At 43.3% G+C, this 21166-nt stretch overlaps 1 protein-coding gene across 1 annotated transcript in view; it reads left to right on the forward strand.

Annotated features, from left to right (window-relative positions):
* The window catches only part of LOC132898977 (uncharacterized), a 146264-nt gene that overhangs the window by 63137 nt on the left and 61961 nt on the right, over positions 1-21166 (forward strand). Inside the window, exons 26-37 of the mRNA XM_060940639.1 lie at positions 11-223; positions 417-591; positions 682-832; positions 5828-5944; positions 6029-6157; positions 6765-6804; positions 13320-13417; positions 13556-13613; positions 13742-13954; positions 14068-14242; positions 14335-14485; positions 17382-18562. Of these exons, the coding sequence (XP_060796622.1) occupies positions 11-223; positions 417-591; positions 682-832; positions 5828-5944; positions 6029-6157; positions 6765-6804; positions 13320-13417; positions 13556-13613; positions 13742-13954; positions 14068-14242; positions 14335-14485; positions 17382-18562 (2701 nt within the window). The remainder of the gene's footprint in view (positions 1-10; positions 224-416; positions 592-681; positions 833-5827; positions 5945-6028; positions 6158-6764; positions 6805-13319; positions 13418-13555; positions 13614-13741; positions 13955-14067; positions 14243-14334; positions 14486-17381; positions 18563-21166) is intronic.

A 21166-nucleotide genomic window follows, 5' to 3' on the forward strand; every position in this document is an offset into this window, starting at 1 on the left:
TTCTATGCAGCTAAAAGGAATGAGAACTTTTTCTTCTACAACAGCACCGAATTGGAAATTGCAGAAAACCTTACTACATTACACTGCAACTGGGGGGCATCCCAGTGTTATGCAGAGTGCACCTCTGTCAATCTCACCACAAATATAACGGGTGTAAACAACATCAGTGTGGTACAAAATCATTCAATCACAACTCAAAACAAAAGTTTTGTCTTCAATATAAGTAAGCCACAATTTGAATTTTCCTGAATGATTTGAAAGCAATTTCTTCGTTTTGATAAATTATTAAAATAGATTTTTCTCTTTTCTGTCTTCTTTTTGATAGTAACTGTAATTTTTAGCAATTTCTTCGTTTTGATAAATTATTAATATAGATTTTTCTGTTTTCTGTCTTCTTTTTGATCATTAATCTTTAGGTGAGCAAGAGATCAAATGTAATGTAATAAAGTGTGATTTGGATGAAATAAGGGCATTGATAAGTAATTCATCCAACTCTAGTGACCTGAAAGACTTAAAAAGATTAAGACAAATTAAAAAAATGTGCAATAAATTGTTTGCTACTGACAGTAACTTTAAAAGAATGTCCATCAGGTAAGCAAACTAACATTTGAATACACTGTTCAGATCAGAAAGAGTCCATAAAGTTAGACTGAAAGATATGTCAATGTCTGTGCAACACAGGGCTGAGAAGAAGTACATCCACTCCCTCATCACCTTACCGTTTAATGAACCAACCAAGAACTATGACCTAGAGGAATTTAACATGACTGTAGTTAATATGTGTAGGATGACCACCACAGTTCCTAGGCTTGTAGAAATCTCTGCTCCAAAGGTAAAACTCACCTCAAATGTATTAATACCACAGGAATAAAACATTTAGGAGTGTGACGTTATAGGAAATTGTTTTATTCCTCTTATAACATGACAAGTGGTAACTTTTGCAAACAGTACTATTTTTAATATATTAAAGATTACCAAGATATATGTTTTAGCTATTCAGAGTTATATTTATGGATGTCAAATTTCCAATTACCAAGTTTATATACCAGCTACAAAAACACTCATTCCCTCACCAGGCTCTGTTTTTTCTTTCTCCTGAGGTTAATAAGATGAAAATTATGCAGTCTGTGTCAGAAACACAGGCGACAGTAGGATGAAATTGCAGACAGGCTGGTGAACAAATCCAAATTAAGAGGCAGAATCAGAATGAGTGAGCGAGCACTGGTCATGCGATCAGCAAACAGGACAGTAGAGGCAAAAACACAAGGCATAATCTAAAATAAAATCAGTAGTTAAAATCCAAAGTAGCAACACAATTAATGGCTTCATAAACACAGATGCAATGGAACTGAGCCATACTTCATATTGATTGAATGTGAAGTGTGTCCCTTATATGCTGTGTGGTAATGAGGCTGTAACGAGAAACAGATGTTTAACATTTGGAGATTTGGCTCGGTGTGTGGCGGCCATGTTGAAAGATTGCTGTGCATTCTTAGAATTGGAGTTCTGAACATTAGCTGGGGGAGGTCGAGCTTGTAACTGACATCATTGACATGCTGGGTTATTTTGAAAAGTCCGATGAACTTTGCAGTGAGCTTTTTACATGCTTGTGGTTTCGAATATCTTTGGTGGACAGCCATACCCTATCTCCAGGTTAGTACAGAAGGGTCTCCCATCTATGACCGTCTGCAAAATGCTTGTACTTTTTTACTACTAGCTCTTAGAGTTGGTGGACACTCTCCCATGCCTGCACACTGCATTTGTACCATTCAGCAACTGCAGGCACGTTAGTAGTGGAGTCATCCCAGGGGAACAGTGGAGGTTGATACCCCAGCATGCACTGGAAGGTGGTGAGTTGTGTGGCTGCATGTCAGACAGACCTCTGAGCATACTCAGCCCATGATAGGAATTGGACCCAATCTTGTAGGTTCGTGGTGCAAAACATCCAGAGGAAACACAATTTATTGATTCACCCTCTTCACTTGGCCATTGGACTGAGAGTGGTAGCATGACATTAGACTCATGGATACTCCCAGTTTGTCCATGAACTTTGCCTAGAGATGTGATGAGAATTGCAACCCTTGATCACTGATGATATCCTCCGGGATACCAAAGTCCTGGAATACATGGCTGAAGAGGAGTTCAGCTGTTTCATTGGGCTGTGGGGAGACCAGGTAATGGAATGAGTCATAGGAATTTCGACAATTGATCAATAATGACCAGAATGACAGTGTTGTTTTGAGATTTAGGGAGGTACATGATGAAGTCAATGACGAGGTGGGACCATGGATGTTGGGGTGTGTGTAGCAGCATGATTTTGCCCACAGGTGGTGGCTGGGTTACCTTAGCTTGTGCACACACAGATCAAGATGAAATGAACTAATTTATGTTTGTGAGCATGTTGGGACACCAATACTTCACTTTGATAAGTGTGATAAGTGTGTTGGCTGCCCAGGTGGCCAGTGGCAGGAGAGGAGTGTGCCCAGGTGATCAGCCATCCATGCAGCTGTAGGGGCACATACTTATGATTAAAAGGGCAGCTTTCTGGAAGTGGGTGACGTGTGGTTTGGGTGAGCTCATGGTCTATGTTCCAGGTAAGGGAGTTTATGAAACAGGCGGTGGGTATTATGGGTTCAGATTCCTTATTTGGAACTGGAGGAGGAAAAAATTGGGGAAATGCATCTGCTTTGATATCTTAAGAGCCAGATTGGAAAGCAATGGTGAACTGAAAGCATGTAAAAACAAACCAGAGGCCAGCGAGCTTGTCAAAGGTTCAGTCTTTTAGCTGTCTTGAGGTATTCCAGGTATTTATGGTCAGTAAAGATGGTAAATGGGTGAGTCACCCCCTCCAGCCAGTGCCTCCACTCCTCTAGTGCCAACTTGATGGCTAACAGTTCTTGGTTCCCAGTGTTGTAATTTTGTTCAGTGGGTGTGAGTTTCCTTGAGAAGGAAGCCACTGGGTGAAGTTTGGGCCTTTCACTGAAGCATTGGGATAAGACTCATCCTATGTCCATTTTAGAGGCATCCACCTCGACAATGAAGGGTTTGGTGGGGTCTGGGTGTTTGAGGATGGTGCTGTGGGGAAGGCTGCTTTCAGCTTATCAAAAGCTTTCTTCAGCCTCTGAGTTCCACTTGAGGTGCTTGGGCCCCTTTTTAAGCAGGGCTGTGAGGGGGGGGGGGTCACAATCGAGTTGAACCCCCTTGTGACTCTTCTATAAAAATCGGCAAAGCCCAGGAAACGTTGGTGCTCCTTGATGGTAGTAGGCATGCTGAGATCTTGTCTTGGTCCATGGTGATTCCCTGGGCTCTGATCACATAGCTCAGGAAGAAGACTTGGGTCACATGAAATTCGCACTTGTCAGCTTTGACAAACTAGTGGTTGCTTCGCAGTTTGGACAAAACTGCTTTGACGTGGGTTTCATGGCTTTTGATGTCGAGGATGTAGATGAGAATGTCATCAATGTAGGCTATGACAAACCTCCCGAGCATCTCCCTTAGAACAGGGGTTCTCAACCTTTTCTGCTTTGAGGCCCACCTATTCATACTTGCAAGGAGTCAGGGCCCATTAAAAAAGATCCCTAATTATTTTGGCTCATCTGTTCTATTAGAATCTAATAATCTATTGTAAAGTGTATTAATGTAATGCAACATCACTCCCTGTTACAGATGGGAGCCCAGGAATTAAATAAATGCAATAAAAACAAACTGTTTTTAATTGTAGGTATTGTATTTAAAACTGCATGGATGTGACAGAAGCCAACATAAAACCATGCATGCAAGGCATTCTCAGTCAAAAGGGATTAATGATCCAAAAGTGGAGTCGGTTGATTAACACAAGAACTGGTTGCCATGTTTGTGTACAGCAAACAAGCAAGTTATTAAAATCAAGAAGTACACTCAAAAGAAGTAGATACAGAATCCACTCAATGGGATAGATCCTTACATGCTAACAAAGAAGGATTTCTCCTATGAGTTGGAAAATTATCTATCCGTTGAGTTCCCTGACATCTCAAACTACCTGGTGCTGCAGACATCGTTTTACATGGACAAACAGATGAAAAACTGGAAGAGCATTGAGGCGTACAACTTTTTATATGTGGCTGGATTAAAGCTCTGGGGATCAGAACACTGCAAGATAGATGGTGGTAGATGGATCTAAGTGTAGGAAGAGTATTTATTAGCGGGCATGATAGTTACAAAAGCAAAACAGAAATCAGAGTATTTAAACAGCATTATAAACATGGCGAAAAACAAATGTGACAGTGATAATGCTTCGCAAAGGCTCTGTGAAAACAGCTTCCATCTCTGCACGTGCTGATTGCGCTCAGGTGTTTCCCATAACGACTGGGTCCCAAGCGCGTGCATAACACACTCCATGAGTGCGTGTGGCCACTCGACCCATGGCAATGGTGCAGAACTCCAGAGCGTATTCAGCCACTCGCCTATTCCCCTGTTTGATGGTGAGCAACTAATCACCTGCCTCCACACCCTCTGGGTGGTGTTTGAAGACCCAGTGAAATAGTTCCATAAAACATTCATATGAGGCTGTAGGTCTGCCGCCCTTCTCCCATACAGCAGATGCCCACTTAAGTGTGTTTCCCGTGAGCATGTTGATAAACTGGGTGACATGTTGCTGATCAGTGGTCGCAGTTTGGGCTGCAGTGTAGAGAGAGCATTACAGTCAGCTACATTCCCCAATAAGCCACTCGGTCGAGGGACGAGGGAATGAGCATTCACCACTAACGCAGGTTGCGCTAGGAGCCTTTTGGACACAGCTGTGATGAGTTGGGAGATGCAGGCATCCATCTTTGCGAGCCACAGCTGCTGCTCTCCGAGAAAGCATCCCTGTATGGCTAATGCAGCCTGTCCTCACTCCTTTGCTGCATCCATGTTGTGGATACTGCATACTGTATACAAAGTATACTGTTAGAAACACAGGCAACAGTCAGATGAAATTGCAGAGAGAGCTTTATTGAAGACAGACTGGTGAACAAATGCAAATCGAGAAGCAGAAGCAGAATTAGTGGACAAGCAGTGGTCATGTGATCAGCAAACAGGACAGTAGAGGGGGAAAAAAGGAATAATCCAAAATACAAACAGTAGTCAAAATCCAGAGTAGCAACACGATCAAAAGGCTTCATACACACAGACGCAATGGAACTGAGCGATACTTCGCACTGAGTGAACGTGAAGTGAGTCCTACTATGCTGTGTGGTAATGAGGGTGGATTGAGAAACTGGTGTTTAGTATTTTGGAGATTTGGATCAGTGCGCAGCAGCCATGTTGCAAAATTGCTCTGCATTCTGCATTCTGGTAGTTGGAGTTCTGAGCATCGGCTGACTGGACAGTCTGTCATGTTATTGAAAAACCTGAAAGAGTAAACTCCTCTGACCTGAAGACTTGGAAAACTGGAGACTCCATCTATACATGTTATTTAAATGTTCTTTAAATGTCTCCTTTCAGAAAGCTTCACCATATCAATGATTATATGTTGGTCTTGGGGATTTGTTTAATAATAGGCTTAGACAATGGAGCTTGTCTGCCATACAGTACCTCTGAAAAAAATAACTTTAGAATGTGTGGATTAATATAAACCTGTGATCTGAAATATAGCCAGCACTATCGAACATGACTCTAAACCTTCTGTTCAGTCATCAGATAATTCAACAGTTCTGTGGAATAATGACTAATATTTTTGTAGGAATAGCAGGAAGGAAAAGATCTAACAATTACAACCACCAAATTAATGAAGACCTATCAGTACCAAGTGTTTATGTGAATAGAATCTGAGGTAAATAATATCCGTCTTTACTGTCTAATACTGTAGGTGTCTGATGATGATCTTCCTTTGGATGTTTTTGTCCCGACTGAACCATTTTCAAATGTCTCAGAGGAGCAGTGCAAAGTTGGCATAGTGACATATCGCTTTGCCGAACAGTTTATGGTAACTGAAGTAAACCATTATAATATATTTAAGTGTCATGTATCTATGGTGTATATAAAACCTATATCCCCTTTCTCCATATAGTCACAGAATAATTCATACCTGGGGTTTGAGATCAAAGTCATTCGTGTTGAAACTGTGGAACGTGAGCTTAAGAACTTGTCCCGTCGACTTGTTATCAACTTTACAGTGAACAATAGTGAAATGATACCCGTAAGTGATCATCAAGATATCTTTTTCAGATCATAGTTTTGACATCCACAAGATCTTGTACAGTCTTCTGACACTTTCTTCCCTTCCAGAAAAGTCATGTGAATTTCACTGAGAATAATCAAATAATTCACAGATTAAACTGAGACACATGGTTTTGAGACTCTTCGCATATCGTGCATCTGTTTATATTGTTCACATATGTAAATTATTAGTTTTGTCTTTACACAAGATTCATTGACTTTCACATGTTATTTTTACTCATGATTGTTTTCAGGTTATTTTTTCACATGTTGTGCATGTGTTTACATTTTCACATGTAATTTTTTTCACAATTTCTTTACTTTCACATGTTACTTTTTCACATATCGTTCATTTGGTTTTATTTTTTCTGATGTGAATTTTTTTTCACATGATTAATTTATTGTCACAAACGATCCTTATTGTTCACATGATGCAACAGGTGTTTATTTGAATTCACATGTACAATTTCAGAGCATAACAGGTTAAAATGCACCTTCACACTTTATTCACATAATCACATGTGGAAAAACTCAGAAAGGGTTATTTGATATTTTTGTTAATTCTGCTCTTTTATTTATTCTCCTAGAAAAACCAAACCCTGTCATGTCAGTTCTATGATGAAAACGGTACGTATGTGTGGCAGTTCGTCAGTTTTCAGTTCTAAATCAACTCTCCCAGCCACGCACACACACACACACACACACACACACACAAAAAAAGTCGTCTGGTTGGGGAGAGAGCTCCCCTCTGCTCTCGCTCTCTCCTTAAATAGGGCGCGGTCACTGGGGAAGACACACAAACACACGTTAATCGACCTCAGGTGTAGTGATTCTGCCACTCACCTTCCCTGACTCCGCCCTCTGGTCACAGACCGACGCTTGACCACGCCCCCGCTGCCACATACCTCCACCACCCGACTCAGGCCAGGCGGCCGTCCGGCCTGAAGCTGACCCCCCCGACGGGAAAGGAAGTCCGCCATGACCATCTGCGCCCCTGGCCTGTGGATCACCTTGAAGTTAAAGGGTTGGAGTGCCAGATACCAACAGGTGATCCACACGTTGGCATCCTTCATGCGGTGGAGCCACTGGAGGGGCACATGGTCCGAACAGAGGGTGAAAGGGCGTCCCAGCAGGTAGTAGCGGAGGGCCACCCACTTGATTACGAGGCACTCCTTTTCAATGGTGCTGTAGCGCCCGTCACGTACCGACAGCTTTCTGCTGATGTACAGCACTGGACGGTCCTCCCCCTCCACCTCCTGGGACAAAACGGCCCCCAGCAGAGAAAAGTCAGGGGAGTATAACAGTGGCCCCCCACACAGTGCAGCCTTCACCTCAGAGAAAGCCCGCTGGCATTGCTCCGTCCACTGGACCGGATCTGGTGCCCCCTTTTTAGTCAGATCAGTCAGCGGGCTGATGACGTCCGAATAATTAGGTATAAACCTACGATAGTAGCCAGCCAGCCAGCCCCAGGAACTGTCTCACCCCCTTTTTGGTCTTGGGCCTCGGGCAGGCCGCAATTGCTGCTGTCTTGTTAATTTGGGGACGCACCTGCCTATTGCCCAAGTGGAAGCCCAGATACCGTACTTCCACCCGCCCAATCTCACACTTCTTCGGGTTGGCTGTGAGACCCGCCCGCCTCAGCGACTTAAGGACGGCCCTCAGGTTTTGTAGGTGCCGCGGCCAGTCATTAATATAAATAATGATGTCATCAAGGTACGCAGCCGCATAGGTGGCGTGGGGGCGGAGGACCCTATCCATCAGCCACTGGAACATAGCGGGTGCCCCAAACAGCCCAAAAGGAAGTGTGACAAACTGGTGTAAGCTGAACGTGTGGAAAAGGTCTTTTTTTTTCTCGGGATAATGGAGTCAAGGGGATTTGCCAATAACCCTTTTTCAAATCCAGTGTCGAGTAAAAGCGAGCCGTGCCTAGTCGATCGAGCAACTCATCAATACGAGGCATTGGGTACGAGTCGAATTTTGACAACGCGTTGACTTTTCTATAGTCTACACAGAACCGGACTGACCCGTCAGCCTTGGGTACCAAGACCACTGGGCTGCTCCAGTCACTGTGGGACTCCTCGACGATGCCCATTTCGAGCATGGCCTCGAGTTCTTCCCGAACCACTTTTTTCTTGTGTTCGGGTAGCCTGTAAGGGCGGCTATGCACTACCACCCCTGGGGGCGTCTCAATGTGGTGCTCTATGAGGTCGGTGCGGCCGGGCAGGGGCGAGAACACGTCCGAAAACTCGGTCTGCAACCGGGCAATCTCCGCTAGTTGGGTCGGGGACAGGTGGTCTCCACAGGGGACCGGAGAGGTACACGATGCCAATGCTCCCTTTTGAATCTCCGGCCCCAGCTCTGCCTTCTCCGGAACCACCGACACCAACGCCATGGGGACCTCCTCGTTCCAGAGTTTGAGCAGATTGAGGTGGTAAATCTGTAGCTTCCCACCCCTGTCTGTTCGCCTCACCTCGTAGTCGACGTCCCTGACTCACCGTGTGCCTCAAAGGGTCCTTGCCACATGCCGATCAATTTGGAGCTCGATGTGGGCAACAGTATGAGTACTTTATCTCCTGGTGTGAACTCCCTAAGGCGCGTACCCCTGTCGTACAGGCGTGTTTGCTGTTCTTGGGCCTGCCGCAAATTCTCCTGGGTTAGGTGTGTGAGTGTGTGGAGTTTTGCGCACAGGTCAATAACGTATTGAATTTCATTTTTACTTGGTGAAGGTCCCTCCTCCCAATTTTCTCGCAGCACATCTAGAATGCCGCGCGGCTTGCACCCATATAACGTGACATAAACGAGGTGCCTTGGTCAGTCAGAATCTCTTTCGGGATTCCAACTCGGGAGATGACGCCGAAGAGCGCTTCCGCAATACTGCATGCTGAGATATTGCGAAGAGGCACTGCTTCCGGGTATCACATTGCATAGTCCACCAGAACTAAAATAAAGCGGTATCCTCGTGTTGACTGATCTAATGGCCCGACGAGATCCATCCCAATTCTTTCGAACGGGGTCTCGATTAATGGTAGAGGGTGCAAAGGCGCTTTTGGAATGGCCGCTGGATTTACTAACTGGCATTTGCGGCACGCCGTATACCACCTACGGACATCACCACAAATCCCTGGCCAATAGAACCGGGCCATTAGTCGGGCTAGTGTTCTATCCTGCCCTAAGTGTCCAGCCATGGGATTAAAGTGAGCCGCCTGGAATAGCAATTCCCGGTGGCTCATTGGAATCAAAAGCTGTGTGACTTGTTCTTTAGTCTGAGTGTCCTGCGTCACTTGGTATAAGCTATCCTTCATAATAGAAAAATAGGGGAAGGATGGGGTGGCGTTTGGCTGGAATGTTTGACCATCGATTACTCTCACTTGGTCAAACACATGTCGCAGAGTCGTATCTCGCGATTGCTTTAACGGAAAATCTGCGAGGGATTCCCCGAGAGAGGGAGGAGGAGCCTGCGGCTCCTCACTCTGATGCGGAGATGACATAGACGGCCCTGTGACAGCTGCTCCCGCCAATGCGACACCGGGACCTCCCCCTGCTGAACTACGGCAGGACCCACTCTTCACTAAATGGCTCATTAACTCCCCGAATCCCGGCCAATCCATCCCCAAAATTATCGAGTGGGTGAGGTGAGGATTAACCGCCACCTTTACTCTAAATTTATCCACTCTGAAAAAAATGTGGACCGACACTAAAGGGTAGCTGTGAACATCCCCATGCACACACAACACCTTCACCCCCTGTGCTCCCCCCAATGCCTCGTCTTGCACCAGTCTTTGGTGAATTGAGGTCTGATTACAGCCAGAGTCCACCAACGCCTGATATGTATCCCCTTGGATACTCAACGGTACGCGATACACTCCTGTGTATCGAGGGCGGCTCCTGGCGCATCGGGGATCCGAACCACCGCGCCCACTTCCATTACCAAGCACTGCTGTTGGAGGTGGCCCGGCTCCCCGCAGCGCCAGCAAACCGGCCCGGGCTTCCTCTCTGCACTGGCGCTCTGGGGCTCACTCACCTGGGAGGGGGAAGAGACAGACACAGAAGGGAAAAACGGGAGGGCACCGCGGGTGCGACAGGCTGGCTGGGATGGGGACGGCCCCTGCCTCCGCAGTGGGGGAACGGGGCAAGGACGAGACACAGGAGGGGAGAGGGAGAGGGAGAGAGAGAGAGGAGAGGGAAGAAGAGGTTGTCCGCTGTCCTGCCATCGGAACAGCCACCAAATGGTCCTCCGCCAACTCGATGGCCTTATCCAGCGACGCCGAGCGGTGGCACTGGACCCACTCCGCGGTCCCCTCAGGTAGGCTGGCAATGAATTGCTCCAGCACCACCTGATTGATGATTCCCTCGGCGTCGCGGTTGTTGTCCCTTGACCACCACCAGCAGGCGTCCCGGAGCTGCTGGCAAAACGCGAACGGCCGGCCGACTTCCTCCAGACACAGATCGCGGAAGCCCTGTTGCTGCTGTTCGGGGGTGTGCCCCACCCGCTGGAGGACGGCCTGGCGAAGGTCCACGTAGGCCAGCCAGCGGTCGGCAGGGAGCTGTAGCACGGCCAGCTGCGCCTCGCCCGTTAGCAGGGGGAGGAGGCGCGCCATGCGCTGTTCCACCGGCCAGCCCGAGGCCTCTGCTGCCTGCTCGAAGAGCGTGAGGAAGGCCTCGGGGTCGTCATGCAGGCCCATTTTAGTTAGGGTGAGGGGAAAAGGGCCTGCGGCGGTGGAGGTGGTGGACCCCGCCAACGCGAGGAGTTGCCGGAATGCCTGTCGATCTTCCTGCTGCACCAACACCAGGGCCTCGAACCGGTGCTCTTGCTCCTTCTGGAGGGTGATTAGCGCCTGGTGCTGGCTCTGCTGGGCCATGGCGATGGCGTGGACCAGGTCTGCGAAGGGGGAGGACTCCATGGGGCTGTTCTTTTCCTGTGCTCGGTCCCAGGTTTCAGCACCACTGTGGCAGTTTGTAAGAGTGGGAGGAGCACAGAAAGACGGCAGGCCAGAATTCAAGTTCCAAAACTCGTTTATTTAGCACTTTTCAGTTCTAAATCAACTCTCCCAGCCATGCACATGCGCGCGCGCACACACACACACACACACACACACAAGTCGTCTGGTTGGGGAGAGAGCTCCCCTCTGCTCTCGCTCTCTCCTTAAATAGGGCGTGGTCACTGGGGAAGACACACAAACACACGTTAATCGACCTCAGGTGTAGTGATTCTGCCACTCACCTTCCCTGACTCCGCCCTCCGGTCACAGACCAACGCTTGACCACGCCCCCGCTGCCACAGTATGTTTTTGTAAAGTGAAGAGTTTTGTGATTGGTGGTGCAATATTTTTGAGAACCAACAGTGATGAGAACCTGATTTCATAATAAACTTGTACACATGGGGTTGGATTAAAGTTGGAAGAACATGTACAATTGGGTACACAACTCTAAATCTCAGGTTAAATTCTAGCATTTTACAAAAAATGAGGTGTGTAAATTGTTGATAATGATGATCGGTTGATTATTATGAAATAAAGAGTGCTTTATGTGCATCCATCAAGTTAATACACCTGACAAGTAAAGACCACTAAGATCACCTCATATACTGGATGAAATACTTCACATTTTAAAAAAAAAATGCTGTAAATGCAGACTGTGAGAGAGATTCCTGACAATGGAGGTTAATGCTAACTCCTCAAAAAAAGTCCACCTAGATTTCTGGGAGGTTAAAATGAAAATATACATTTAATTCTCGGTTAAAATAAAATCCATCATGCGTTGAAGAAGCCTTTATTTCACACACATGCATTACAGCACATTGAAATTCTTTCCTTCTCATATTGTTAGGATGCTGAGTACAGGGTCAGCTATGATATGGAACCCATTAGGCAGATAGCGTTAAGGGCCTTGCTCAAGGGCCCAACAGCAGCAGCTTGTCTGTGTTTGAACTCATGGCCTTCTGATCAATGACCTAGAGAATTAACTGTTGTGTATAAGTGAGCCCTCACCAGTTCTGCATACACACTCTGGCAAGGCTTTTCCAACCTTTAAAAGGACTAGAACCCTAGTTATCGGTAAAACATTGCAGTCACATTTCAAATGGTTCATTGGATATTCCATGCTCTATATCCATTCTGTATAATAATGAAGCAAAACACATTAAGCTGTTAAATTCCCTGGACCCTATATTACTACTACTACTGCAAATAATAATAATAATAATAATAATAATAATAATAATAATAATAATAATAATGTCAGGAAATAAGTACATAGAATTTTAGGATTAACTTATTAAGCATTTAATAAATAAAGTTATTTGTTTCTTCATTCTTCTTACTATCTATTTAATTTATTTTATTTGTTTGTCTATTTTGTTAATTATTTGGCTAATTAATAACAATAAATTCCAAGAAATTTTTCATAATGAAATAAACATAAAATTAAACTTTATATGCCTGCACCTTCCAGTAATCCTAAATGAAAAAGATATTGTCAGCAAATGCTTTTTTAAAGGATGTAATGAACATTTGTTTTTCTTGCCACATTTACAAGTGAAGTAGAAAACAATCTCATCTCATTATCTCTAGCCGCTTTATCCTGTTCTACAGGGTCGCAGGCAAGCCTATCCCAGCTGACTACGGGCGAAAGGCGGGGTACACCCTGGACAAGTCGCCAGGTCATCACAGGGCTGACACATAGACACAGACAACCATTCACACTCACACCTACGGTTAATTTAGAGTCACCAGTTAACCTAACCTGCATGTCTTTGGACTGTGGGGGAAACCGGAGCACCCAGAGGAAACCCACGCGGACACGGGAAGAACATGCAAACTCCGCACAGAAAGGCCCTCGCCGGCCACGGGGCTCGAACCCGGACCTTCTTGCTGTGAGGCGACAGCGCTAACCACTATACCACCGTGCCACCCCGTAGAAAACAATATTAATTCATATTACATGGTTCTCAGAGTGACTCATGGCACCTCAGGAATATCACAGAAACCCAAATGACTCAATTCATATCCATCTTTTGAAAACTGCTTTTCAAAAGTTTACAGCATTCATTTTGATCATCTTCTTCTCATGTGTGTACATAGGGTCTGACCTTTGGCAACTCTTAGGTTTAAACTAATAATAGATTTTTATTTGGTCCTGATTAGAGCACAAGTGGAAAAACACAGGGTCTTACACCAACTTTAATAGCCACAACATTGTAACGTGCTCATATGATCATATGACCCCCTTCGCTGTACTTCAGGTAAGTACTGAGTTAGTATCAAAAAATCAAGTGAGTAAACTATTTGTGCAGTAGTTTTGCTAAAAAATATTTATTCTCTGTCTGCTTGTTTCTGCTTTTGTCTGTGGACTTCTCTCTCTCTCTCTCGCTCTCTCTCAGGTTTACATGCCACCACCTAATCAGCAGCCAAAAACCCTGTCCTGTGTTAATGACTCAGGTTGAAGACTTTTTTCCTTTTTCTCAGCACTCACCACACACTCATCGATGTTTGTTTGTTTGTTTGTTCTACAGTGTTAACCAGTGGAAAATAGCTTACTGGTTTCTTTGTTTCTTCTTTCTATGCAGCTAAATGGAATGAGAACTTTTTCTTCTACAGCAGCACCGAATTGGAAATTGCAGAAAACCTTACTACATTACACTGCAACTGGGGGGCGTCCCAGTGTTATGCAGAGTGCACCTCTGTCAATCTCACCACAAATATAACGGGTGTAAACAACATCAGTGTGGTAGAAAATCATTCAATCACAACTCAAAAAAAATTTTTTGTCTTCAATATACGTAAGCCACAATTTGAATTTTCCTGAATGATTTGAAAGCAATTTCTTCGTTTTGATAAATTATTAAAATAGATTTTTCTCTTTTCTGTCTTCTTTTTGATCATTAATCTTTAGGTGAGCAAGAGATCAAATGTAATGTAACAAAGTGTTATTTGAAGGAAATGAGTGGATTGCTAAGTAATTCATCCAAATCTAGTGACCTGAAAGACTTAAGAAGACCAACACAAATTAAAAAAATGTGCAATAAATTGTTTGCTACTGACAGTAACTTAAAAGGAAGTTACATCAGGTAAGCATACTGTAACATTTGAATACGCTGTTCAGATCAGAAAGAGCCCATAAAGTTAGACTGAAAGATATGTCAATGTCTGTGCCACAAAGTGCAGAGAAAAAGTACATCGACTCCCTCATCACCTTACCGTTTAATGAAGCAACCAAGAACTATGACCTAGAGGAATTTAACATGACTGTAGTAAAGATGGATATGATGAACACCACAGATCCTAGGCTTGTAGAAATCTCTGCTCCAAAGGTAAAACTCACCTCAAATGTATTAATACCACAGGAATAAAACATTTAGGAGTGTGACGTTATAGGAAATTGTTTTATTCCTCTTATAACATGACAAGTGGTAACTATTGCAAACAGTACTATTTTTAATATATTAAAAATTACCAAGGTACACATTTTAAATATCTCATTCTCATCTCATTATCTCTAGCCGCTTTATCCTTCTACAGGGTCACAGGCAAGCTGGAGCCTATCCCAGCTGACTACGGGCGAAAGGCGGGGTACACCCTGGACAAGTCGCCAGGTCATCACAGGGCTGACACATAGACAACCATTCACACTCACATTCACACCTACGGTCAATTTAGAGTCACCAGTTAACCTAACCTGCATGTCTTTGGACTGTGGGGGAAACCGGAGCACCCGGAGGAAACCCACGCGGACACGGGGAGAACATGCAAACTCCACACAGAAGGGCCCTCGCCGGCCCCGGGGCTCGAACCCAGGACCTTCTTGCTGTGAGGCGACAGCGCTAACCACTACACCACCGTGCCGCCCCCATTTTAAATATTTAGAGTTATATTCAAAGTTGTTAAATGTCCAAGAAACAAGTCAGTTGCTTATCACAATATATACAAGCTATAAACAGTTGTTCCTTTTTCCACTGTTTTTTTTTCTCGAGGTTACTCAGATGGAAATAATGCAGTCTGTCATGTTATTGAGAAACCTGAAAGAGTAAACTCCTATGACCTGAAGACTGGAAAATTTAGAGACTCCATCTCTAAATGTTAAATGTCCCCTTACAGAAAGCTTTACTATGTCAGTGATTATATGTTGGTTGTGGGGGTTTGTTTAATATTAGGCTTCGACAGTGTAGCTTGTCTGCCATACAGTACCTCTGAAAAAATAACTTTAGAATGTGTGGATTAATATAAACCTGTGATCTGAAATATAGCCAGCTCTATCGAACATGACTCTAAACCTTCTGTTCAATCATCAGATAATTCAACAGTGCTGTGGTATAATGATTAATATGTTTGTAGGAAAAGCAGAAAGGAAAAGATCTAACGATTACAACCACCAAAATAATGAAGACCTATCAGTACCAAGTGTTTATGTGAATAGAATCTGAAGTAAATAATATCTGTCTTTACTGTCTGATACTGTAGGTGCCTGATGATGATCTTCCTTTGGATGTTTTTGTCCCTACTGAACCATTTTCAAATGTCTCAGCGGATCAGTGCAAAGTTGGCATAGTGACATATCGCTTTGCCGAACAGTTTATGGTAACTGAAGTAAACCTTTATAATATCTTTAACTGGCATGTATCTATGGTGTGTGTAAAGCCTAGACCCCTTTTCTCCATATAGTCACAGAATAATTACCTGGAGCTTGAGACCAAAGTCATTCGTGTTGAAACTGTGGAACGTGAGCTGAAGGACTTGCCCCGTCCACTTGTTATCAACTTTACAGTGAAAAATAGTGAAATGATACCCGTAAGTGATCATCAAGATATGTTTTTCAGATTATTGTTTTGCCATCCTCAAGATCTTGTACAGTCATGTGATGCTTTCTTCCCTTCCAGAAAAGTCGTTTGAACTTCAATGAGAATAATCAGTTAATTCACAGATTAAACTGAGACACATGGTTTTGAGACTCTTCACATATCGTGCAGCTGTTAAGATTTTTCTCACTTGAAAATTATTATTTTTGTCTTTATACAAGATTCATTTACTTTCACAAGTGATTTTTACTCATGATTAATTTACTTTCAGGTTATTTTTTCACATGTTGTGCATGTGTTTTATATTTTCATGTGTAATTTTTTCACATCATTACTTTCACATGTTACTATTTCACATATCGTGCATTTGGTTTCATTTTTTCAGATGTGTATTTTTTTCACAATTAATTTATTGTCATATGCGATCCTTATTGTTCACATGATGCGACAGGTGTTTATTCATACATGTCAACCTTTGGTCAATCAAACCTGTATAACCAACCTTCAAAATCCGTATTTCCCTTATAAAATCCGTATAAGATGCAAATTAAAATAATTTACCTAAAATTTGAATGATAATTAACAATGATATATCCCAGTTACTTTTTATTCAATATTAATAACAATAAACCTTCAGAATGAATACAAAACTCCAATGTTTGACAAAAACACAAAGTCTTATCAGCGTAGTTACGAAGGAAATACTTCGTTGTTTGGAGACAGGTTTCACCGAGCAGCTATTATGCGCAAGACTTCATATTAGCCACAAAGTCAGGAAAATCTGTTCGTAAAATTACGTTGTAATGACCAAATACAATGAAAAGTATTTTTCCAGTCTCACCTGTGAAAGGTAATCCCATGTGATCTCGTTTGGACGGTAAACCTGTTGGTACAGTTAAACGCAGCACATGAATGAGGCATCTTTATTCTCGGCTACTCTCTAGACCTTGGGTGGCCAACCCGCAGCTCGCGAGCCGCATGCGGCTCTTTGCCCGGTGTCATGCGGTTCTTACGTTCATATCGAAGTTTGTGTATGTGTTTGCTTGAGTTCAGTATGGTATTTTCATCAAATGCATCTTCGCTTTGCTTGGGTATATTACGGTATTTTCAGGTCATGTCAAATGCGCATGTGCGTGAGATAATCGCTAAGATTTAGCGATTATCTCATGCACATGCGCATTTGACATGACCTGAAAATACCGCGCACTAAGTTTTTGGGCAAGGTGTATCTTGTGTCAAGTAGCCTTTCAAAATGGCAATGAAAAAATGCACAGCAAAATGAAAATATGAAGACGAACATAGGACATTTTTAACAGAGTGGGAGAGTTTATACTTTTTTGTTGAACGTAATGGCAAGCCATTCTGCCTTATATGTCAGTCGTCATTAGCTCATTTCAAAGCTTCCAATCTTCAGCGCCACTTCAGCTCACTTCATGCTAACATCGACAAGGAATTTCCAAAAGGGACTGAACTTCGCAAGAACAAGTTGGCCACTTTAAAGAGTCAGGCAGAAAAACAGGTACAGATTTTCCAAAAATTTACGAAGCACTCAGAGACAGTAACGCTTGCATCGTATCAACTGGCTTGGAACATTGCACTGGCTGAAAAGCCATACAACGAAGGGGAGTTTGTTAAGAAATGCCTCAGTGACGCTGTTGAAATCTTGTCTCCTGAAAATGACAAACTAAAACTCATGGTATCAGACATCCAACTGTCCCACCACACTGTTGAACACAGGATATCGGACATTAACACAGCTATTGAATCACAGTTGCACTCCGACCTTCAGGCCTGTGCATATTTTAGTGTCGCTTTAGATGAGAGTTGTTACATAGAAGACAAGCCTCAGTTAGCAATATTTGCACGCTCTGTGTCAAACGATTGTGTGATCAAAGAAGAACTCCTTGATATTGTGCCATTGAAAGACAGAACCCATGGTATAGATGTGAAAGAAACAATGATGGCTGCATTTGAAAAAGCAAATTTGCCCATACATAAACTAACTGCGATAGCCACGGATGGAGCGCCAGCCATGATCGGATCCATGAATGGGCTTGTCGGGCTGTGCAAAGCTGACGAAACATTTCCCGAGTTTTGGAATTTCCACTGCATCATCCACAGGGAGCAACTCGTGTCTAAATCACTGAATTTAGACAACGTCATGAAACCTGTGATGGAAATCGTCAACTACATCCGCACACATGCTCTTAACCACAGGCAATTCAAGAATCTCATCACTGAGCTTGACCAAGGGCTTCCAGGTGATCTGCCACTGCACTGCACTGTGAGGTGGCTGTCAAAAGGCAAGGTACTCTCTCGCTTCTTTGAACTTTTGGATGCCGTGAAACTGTTCATGGAAGAGAAGGACAAGGACTATCCGGAGCTCTCGGACCTCAAGTGGATTATGGATCTGGCCTTTTTGGTCGACATGTTGTGCCACTTGGACAGACTGAACCTTACCCTGCAGGGTAAATTAAAAGTGCTGCCTGACCTGGTGCAAAGTGTGTTTGCGTTTGTCAACAAACTGAAGCTGTTCAAGGCGCACATTCAAAAGGGAGATTTAACGCATTTTCCCACTCTGCTAAAAGCCAGCGGGCAAGTCACCACCGCCTCCCTGAATAAGCAAGGAGCCAGATATGCAACACTAATTGAAAACCTGCACGAAAGCTTTGTAACCCGGTTCTGTGATATACAACTGAAAAGGCCACAGTTTACATTCCTCGTCGACCCATTCAATGCGGAGACGGACTGTTTGAAAGCCCCGCTAGTCACAGATGAGGCTGCGGCTGAGTTGGAGATGATGGATCTTCGTGAGGAAGACCAACTGAAACCTGTTTTGAGGGAAGGCACCACTGAGTTTTGGAAAAGTGTGCCATTGGAAAAATACCCGAATGTGAAACGGGCTGCGCTTAAGATACTGTCAATGTTTGGGTCAACATACGTCTGCGAGTCTGTGTTCTCTACCATGAAACACGTGAAGTCAAAGCATCGTTCTGTTCTGACTGAAACCCATGTGAAAGAACTGCTTCGAGTGGCAACGACGGAATACAAGCCAGATTTGAAGAGGATTGTTCAAGGCAAGAAATGTCAGAAGTCCCACTAAGCAACATGCATAGTAAGTGCACACAATATTGATTGCTGTAAATGACTGGCCTGTGGTATTAGTACTGACTGAAAGAGTAAATTTCTCTCATGTTGGCATGTGACATTTACTATTAATCTGGCTGAGCAGAGGTGTGTGTGTGTGTGTGTGTGTGTGTGTGTGTGTGTGTGTGTGTGTGTGTGTGTGTGTGTGTGAGAGAGAGAGAGAGAGAGAGAGAGAGAGAGGAAGGGATGGGTGATGTTCGTGTGCCCATGTGTATGATGTGGCTCTATGCGGTAACACAGTAAAAAATGTGGCTCTTGGTCTCCAACTGGTTGGCCACCCCTGATCTAGATGCTATACCAGAGACGGTTGAAGAATCTCCACTTTGCCACATCCAATATGGTGGCGAGGATGACGTATGATTCTACGCAGAAGGCAGCGTCTATGTTTATATGTCGAAAGCTAATAGGACTATCAGTGCTTGCGCTGAACTCTGTATATATTTTTAACTTGCCTGTAAATCTGTAACCCCCTGATATCAATAGCAATTACAATTTTATTAATGTGCTTATTTGTAATTACTAGTAATGACATTGAAATTGATCTTTTTTGTCACTGTGTAATGTACTGCCAATTGATTTTTCTTTAATAAAAAAAAAGAAACCTAAAAAAAAATGTTTATGTCTATGACTTCCCGGTTGGCGGGATTCTCGCAATGTGGTGTGCGCATGATCAAAAGTGGAACGAAGTCTCGCTACCACAAGATAACACGCGATTTCATAAGACTCTTTACTGGCTGTCTGTGGTGTACAGTACGTTTGTAAATGCTATGCGCCCTTTTATCATCATGGGAATTGATTTTAGCTCTAAATAAATATTGAAGTTTTTTTTAAAGAATCCGTATAACTTTATTTATACGCCCGTATACTACGTTTATTGAATCAAATCCGTATAAAATACGGACATTCCGTATAGGTTGACATGTATGTTTATTTGAATTCACATGTACAATTCCAGAGCATAACAGGTTGAAATGCAGCTTCACATTTTATTCACATAATCACATGTGGAAAAACCCAGAAAGGGTTATGTGATCTTTTTGTTAATTCTGCTCTTTTGTTTATTCTCTTAGGAAAACCGAACGCTATCATGTCAGTTCTATGATGAAAAGGGTATGTATGTTTTTTTTGTTTTGTTTTTTTTAAGGTGAAATGTTTTGTGATTGGTGGTGCAATAGTTATGAGCACCAACAGTGATGAGAACCTGATCTCGTAACAAACTTGTGCAAATGCGGTTGGATTAAAGTTGGAAGAATAAGTACAAATGGGTACACTGCCTCTAAACCTAAGGTTAAATTCTGGCATTTTACACAAAACGAGGTGTGTAAATTGTTGATAATGATGAGTGATTGATTATAATGAAATAAAGAGTGCTTTATGTGCACCCATCAAGTTAATACATCTGACGAGTAAAGACCACTAAGATCACCTCATATACTGGGTGAAATACTTCACATAAAAACATGCTGTAAATACAGACTGTGAGAGAGATTCCTGACAATGGAGGTTAATGCTAACTCCTCAAAAAAAGTCCAACTAGATTTAGACTGGTAGGTTAAAATGAAAATCAACATTTAATTCTCTATTATAATAAAATGTGTCATACTATACATGTGTTGAAGAAGCCTTTATTTCACACACATGCATTACAGCACAATGAAATTCTTTCCTTCTCATATCTCAGCTTGTTAAGATGCTGAGTACAGGGTCAGCTGTGATATCGCATCCATGGAGCAGATAGGGTTAAGGGCCTTGCTCAAGAGCCCAACAGCAGCAGCTTGGCCATGTTGGGGTTTGAACTCATGACCATTGTATATAAGAAAGTCCCCACCAATGCTGCATACCCACTTTGGCAAGACTTTTCCAAGCTTTAAATGGAATACAACCCTAATTATCAATGAATCATAGCAGTCACATTTCATATTCCAGGGCCATTGGATGTTCCATACTGTATATCTTTTCTGTCTAATAATGAACAAGACACATTAAGCTGTTAAATTCCCTGTACCATATACTACTACTACTACTACAACCACCACTAATATTAATAATAAA

Source organism: Neoarius graeffei, chromosome 15 (genome assembly GCF_027579695.1).
Source record: "Neoarius graeffei isolate fNeoGra1 chromosome 15, fNeoGra1.pri, whole genome shotgun sequence".
Classification (NCBI taxonomy): Eukaryota; Metazoa; Chordata; class Actinopteri; order Siluriformes; family Ariidae; genus Neoarius; species Neoarius graeffei.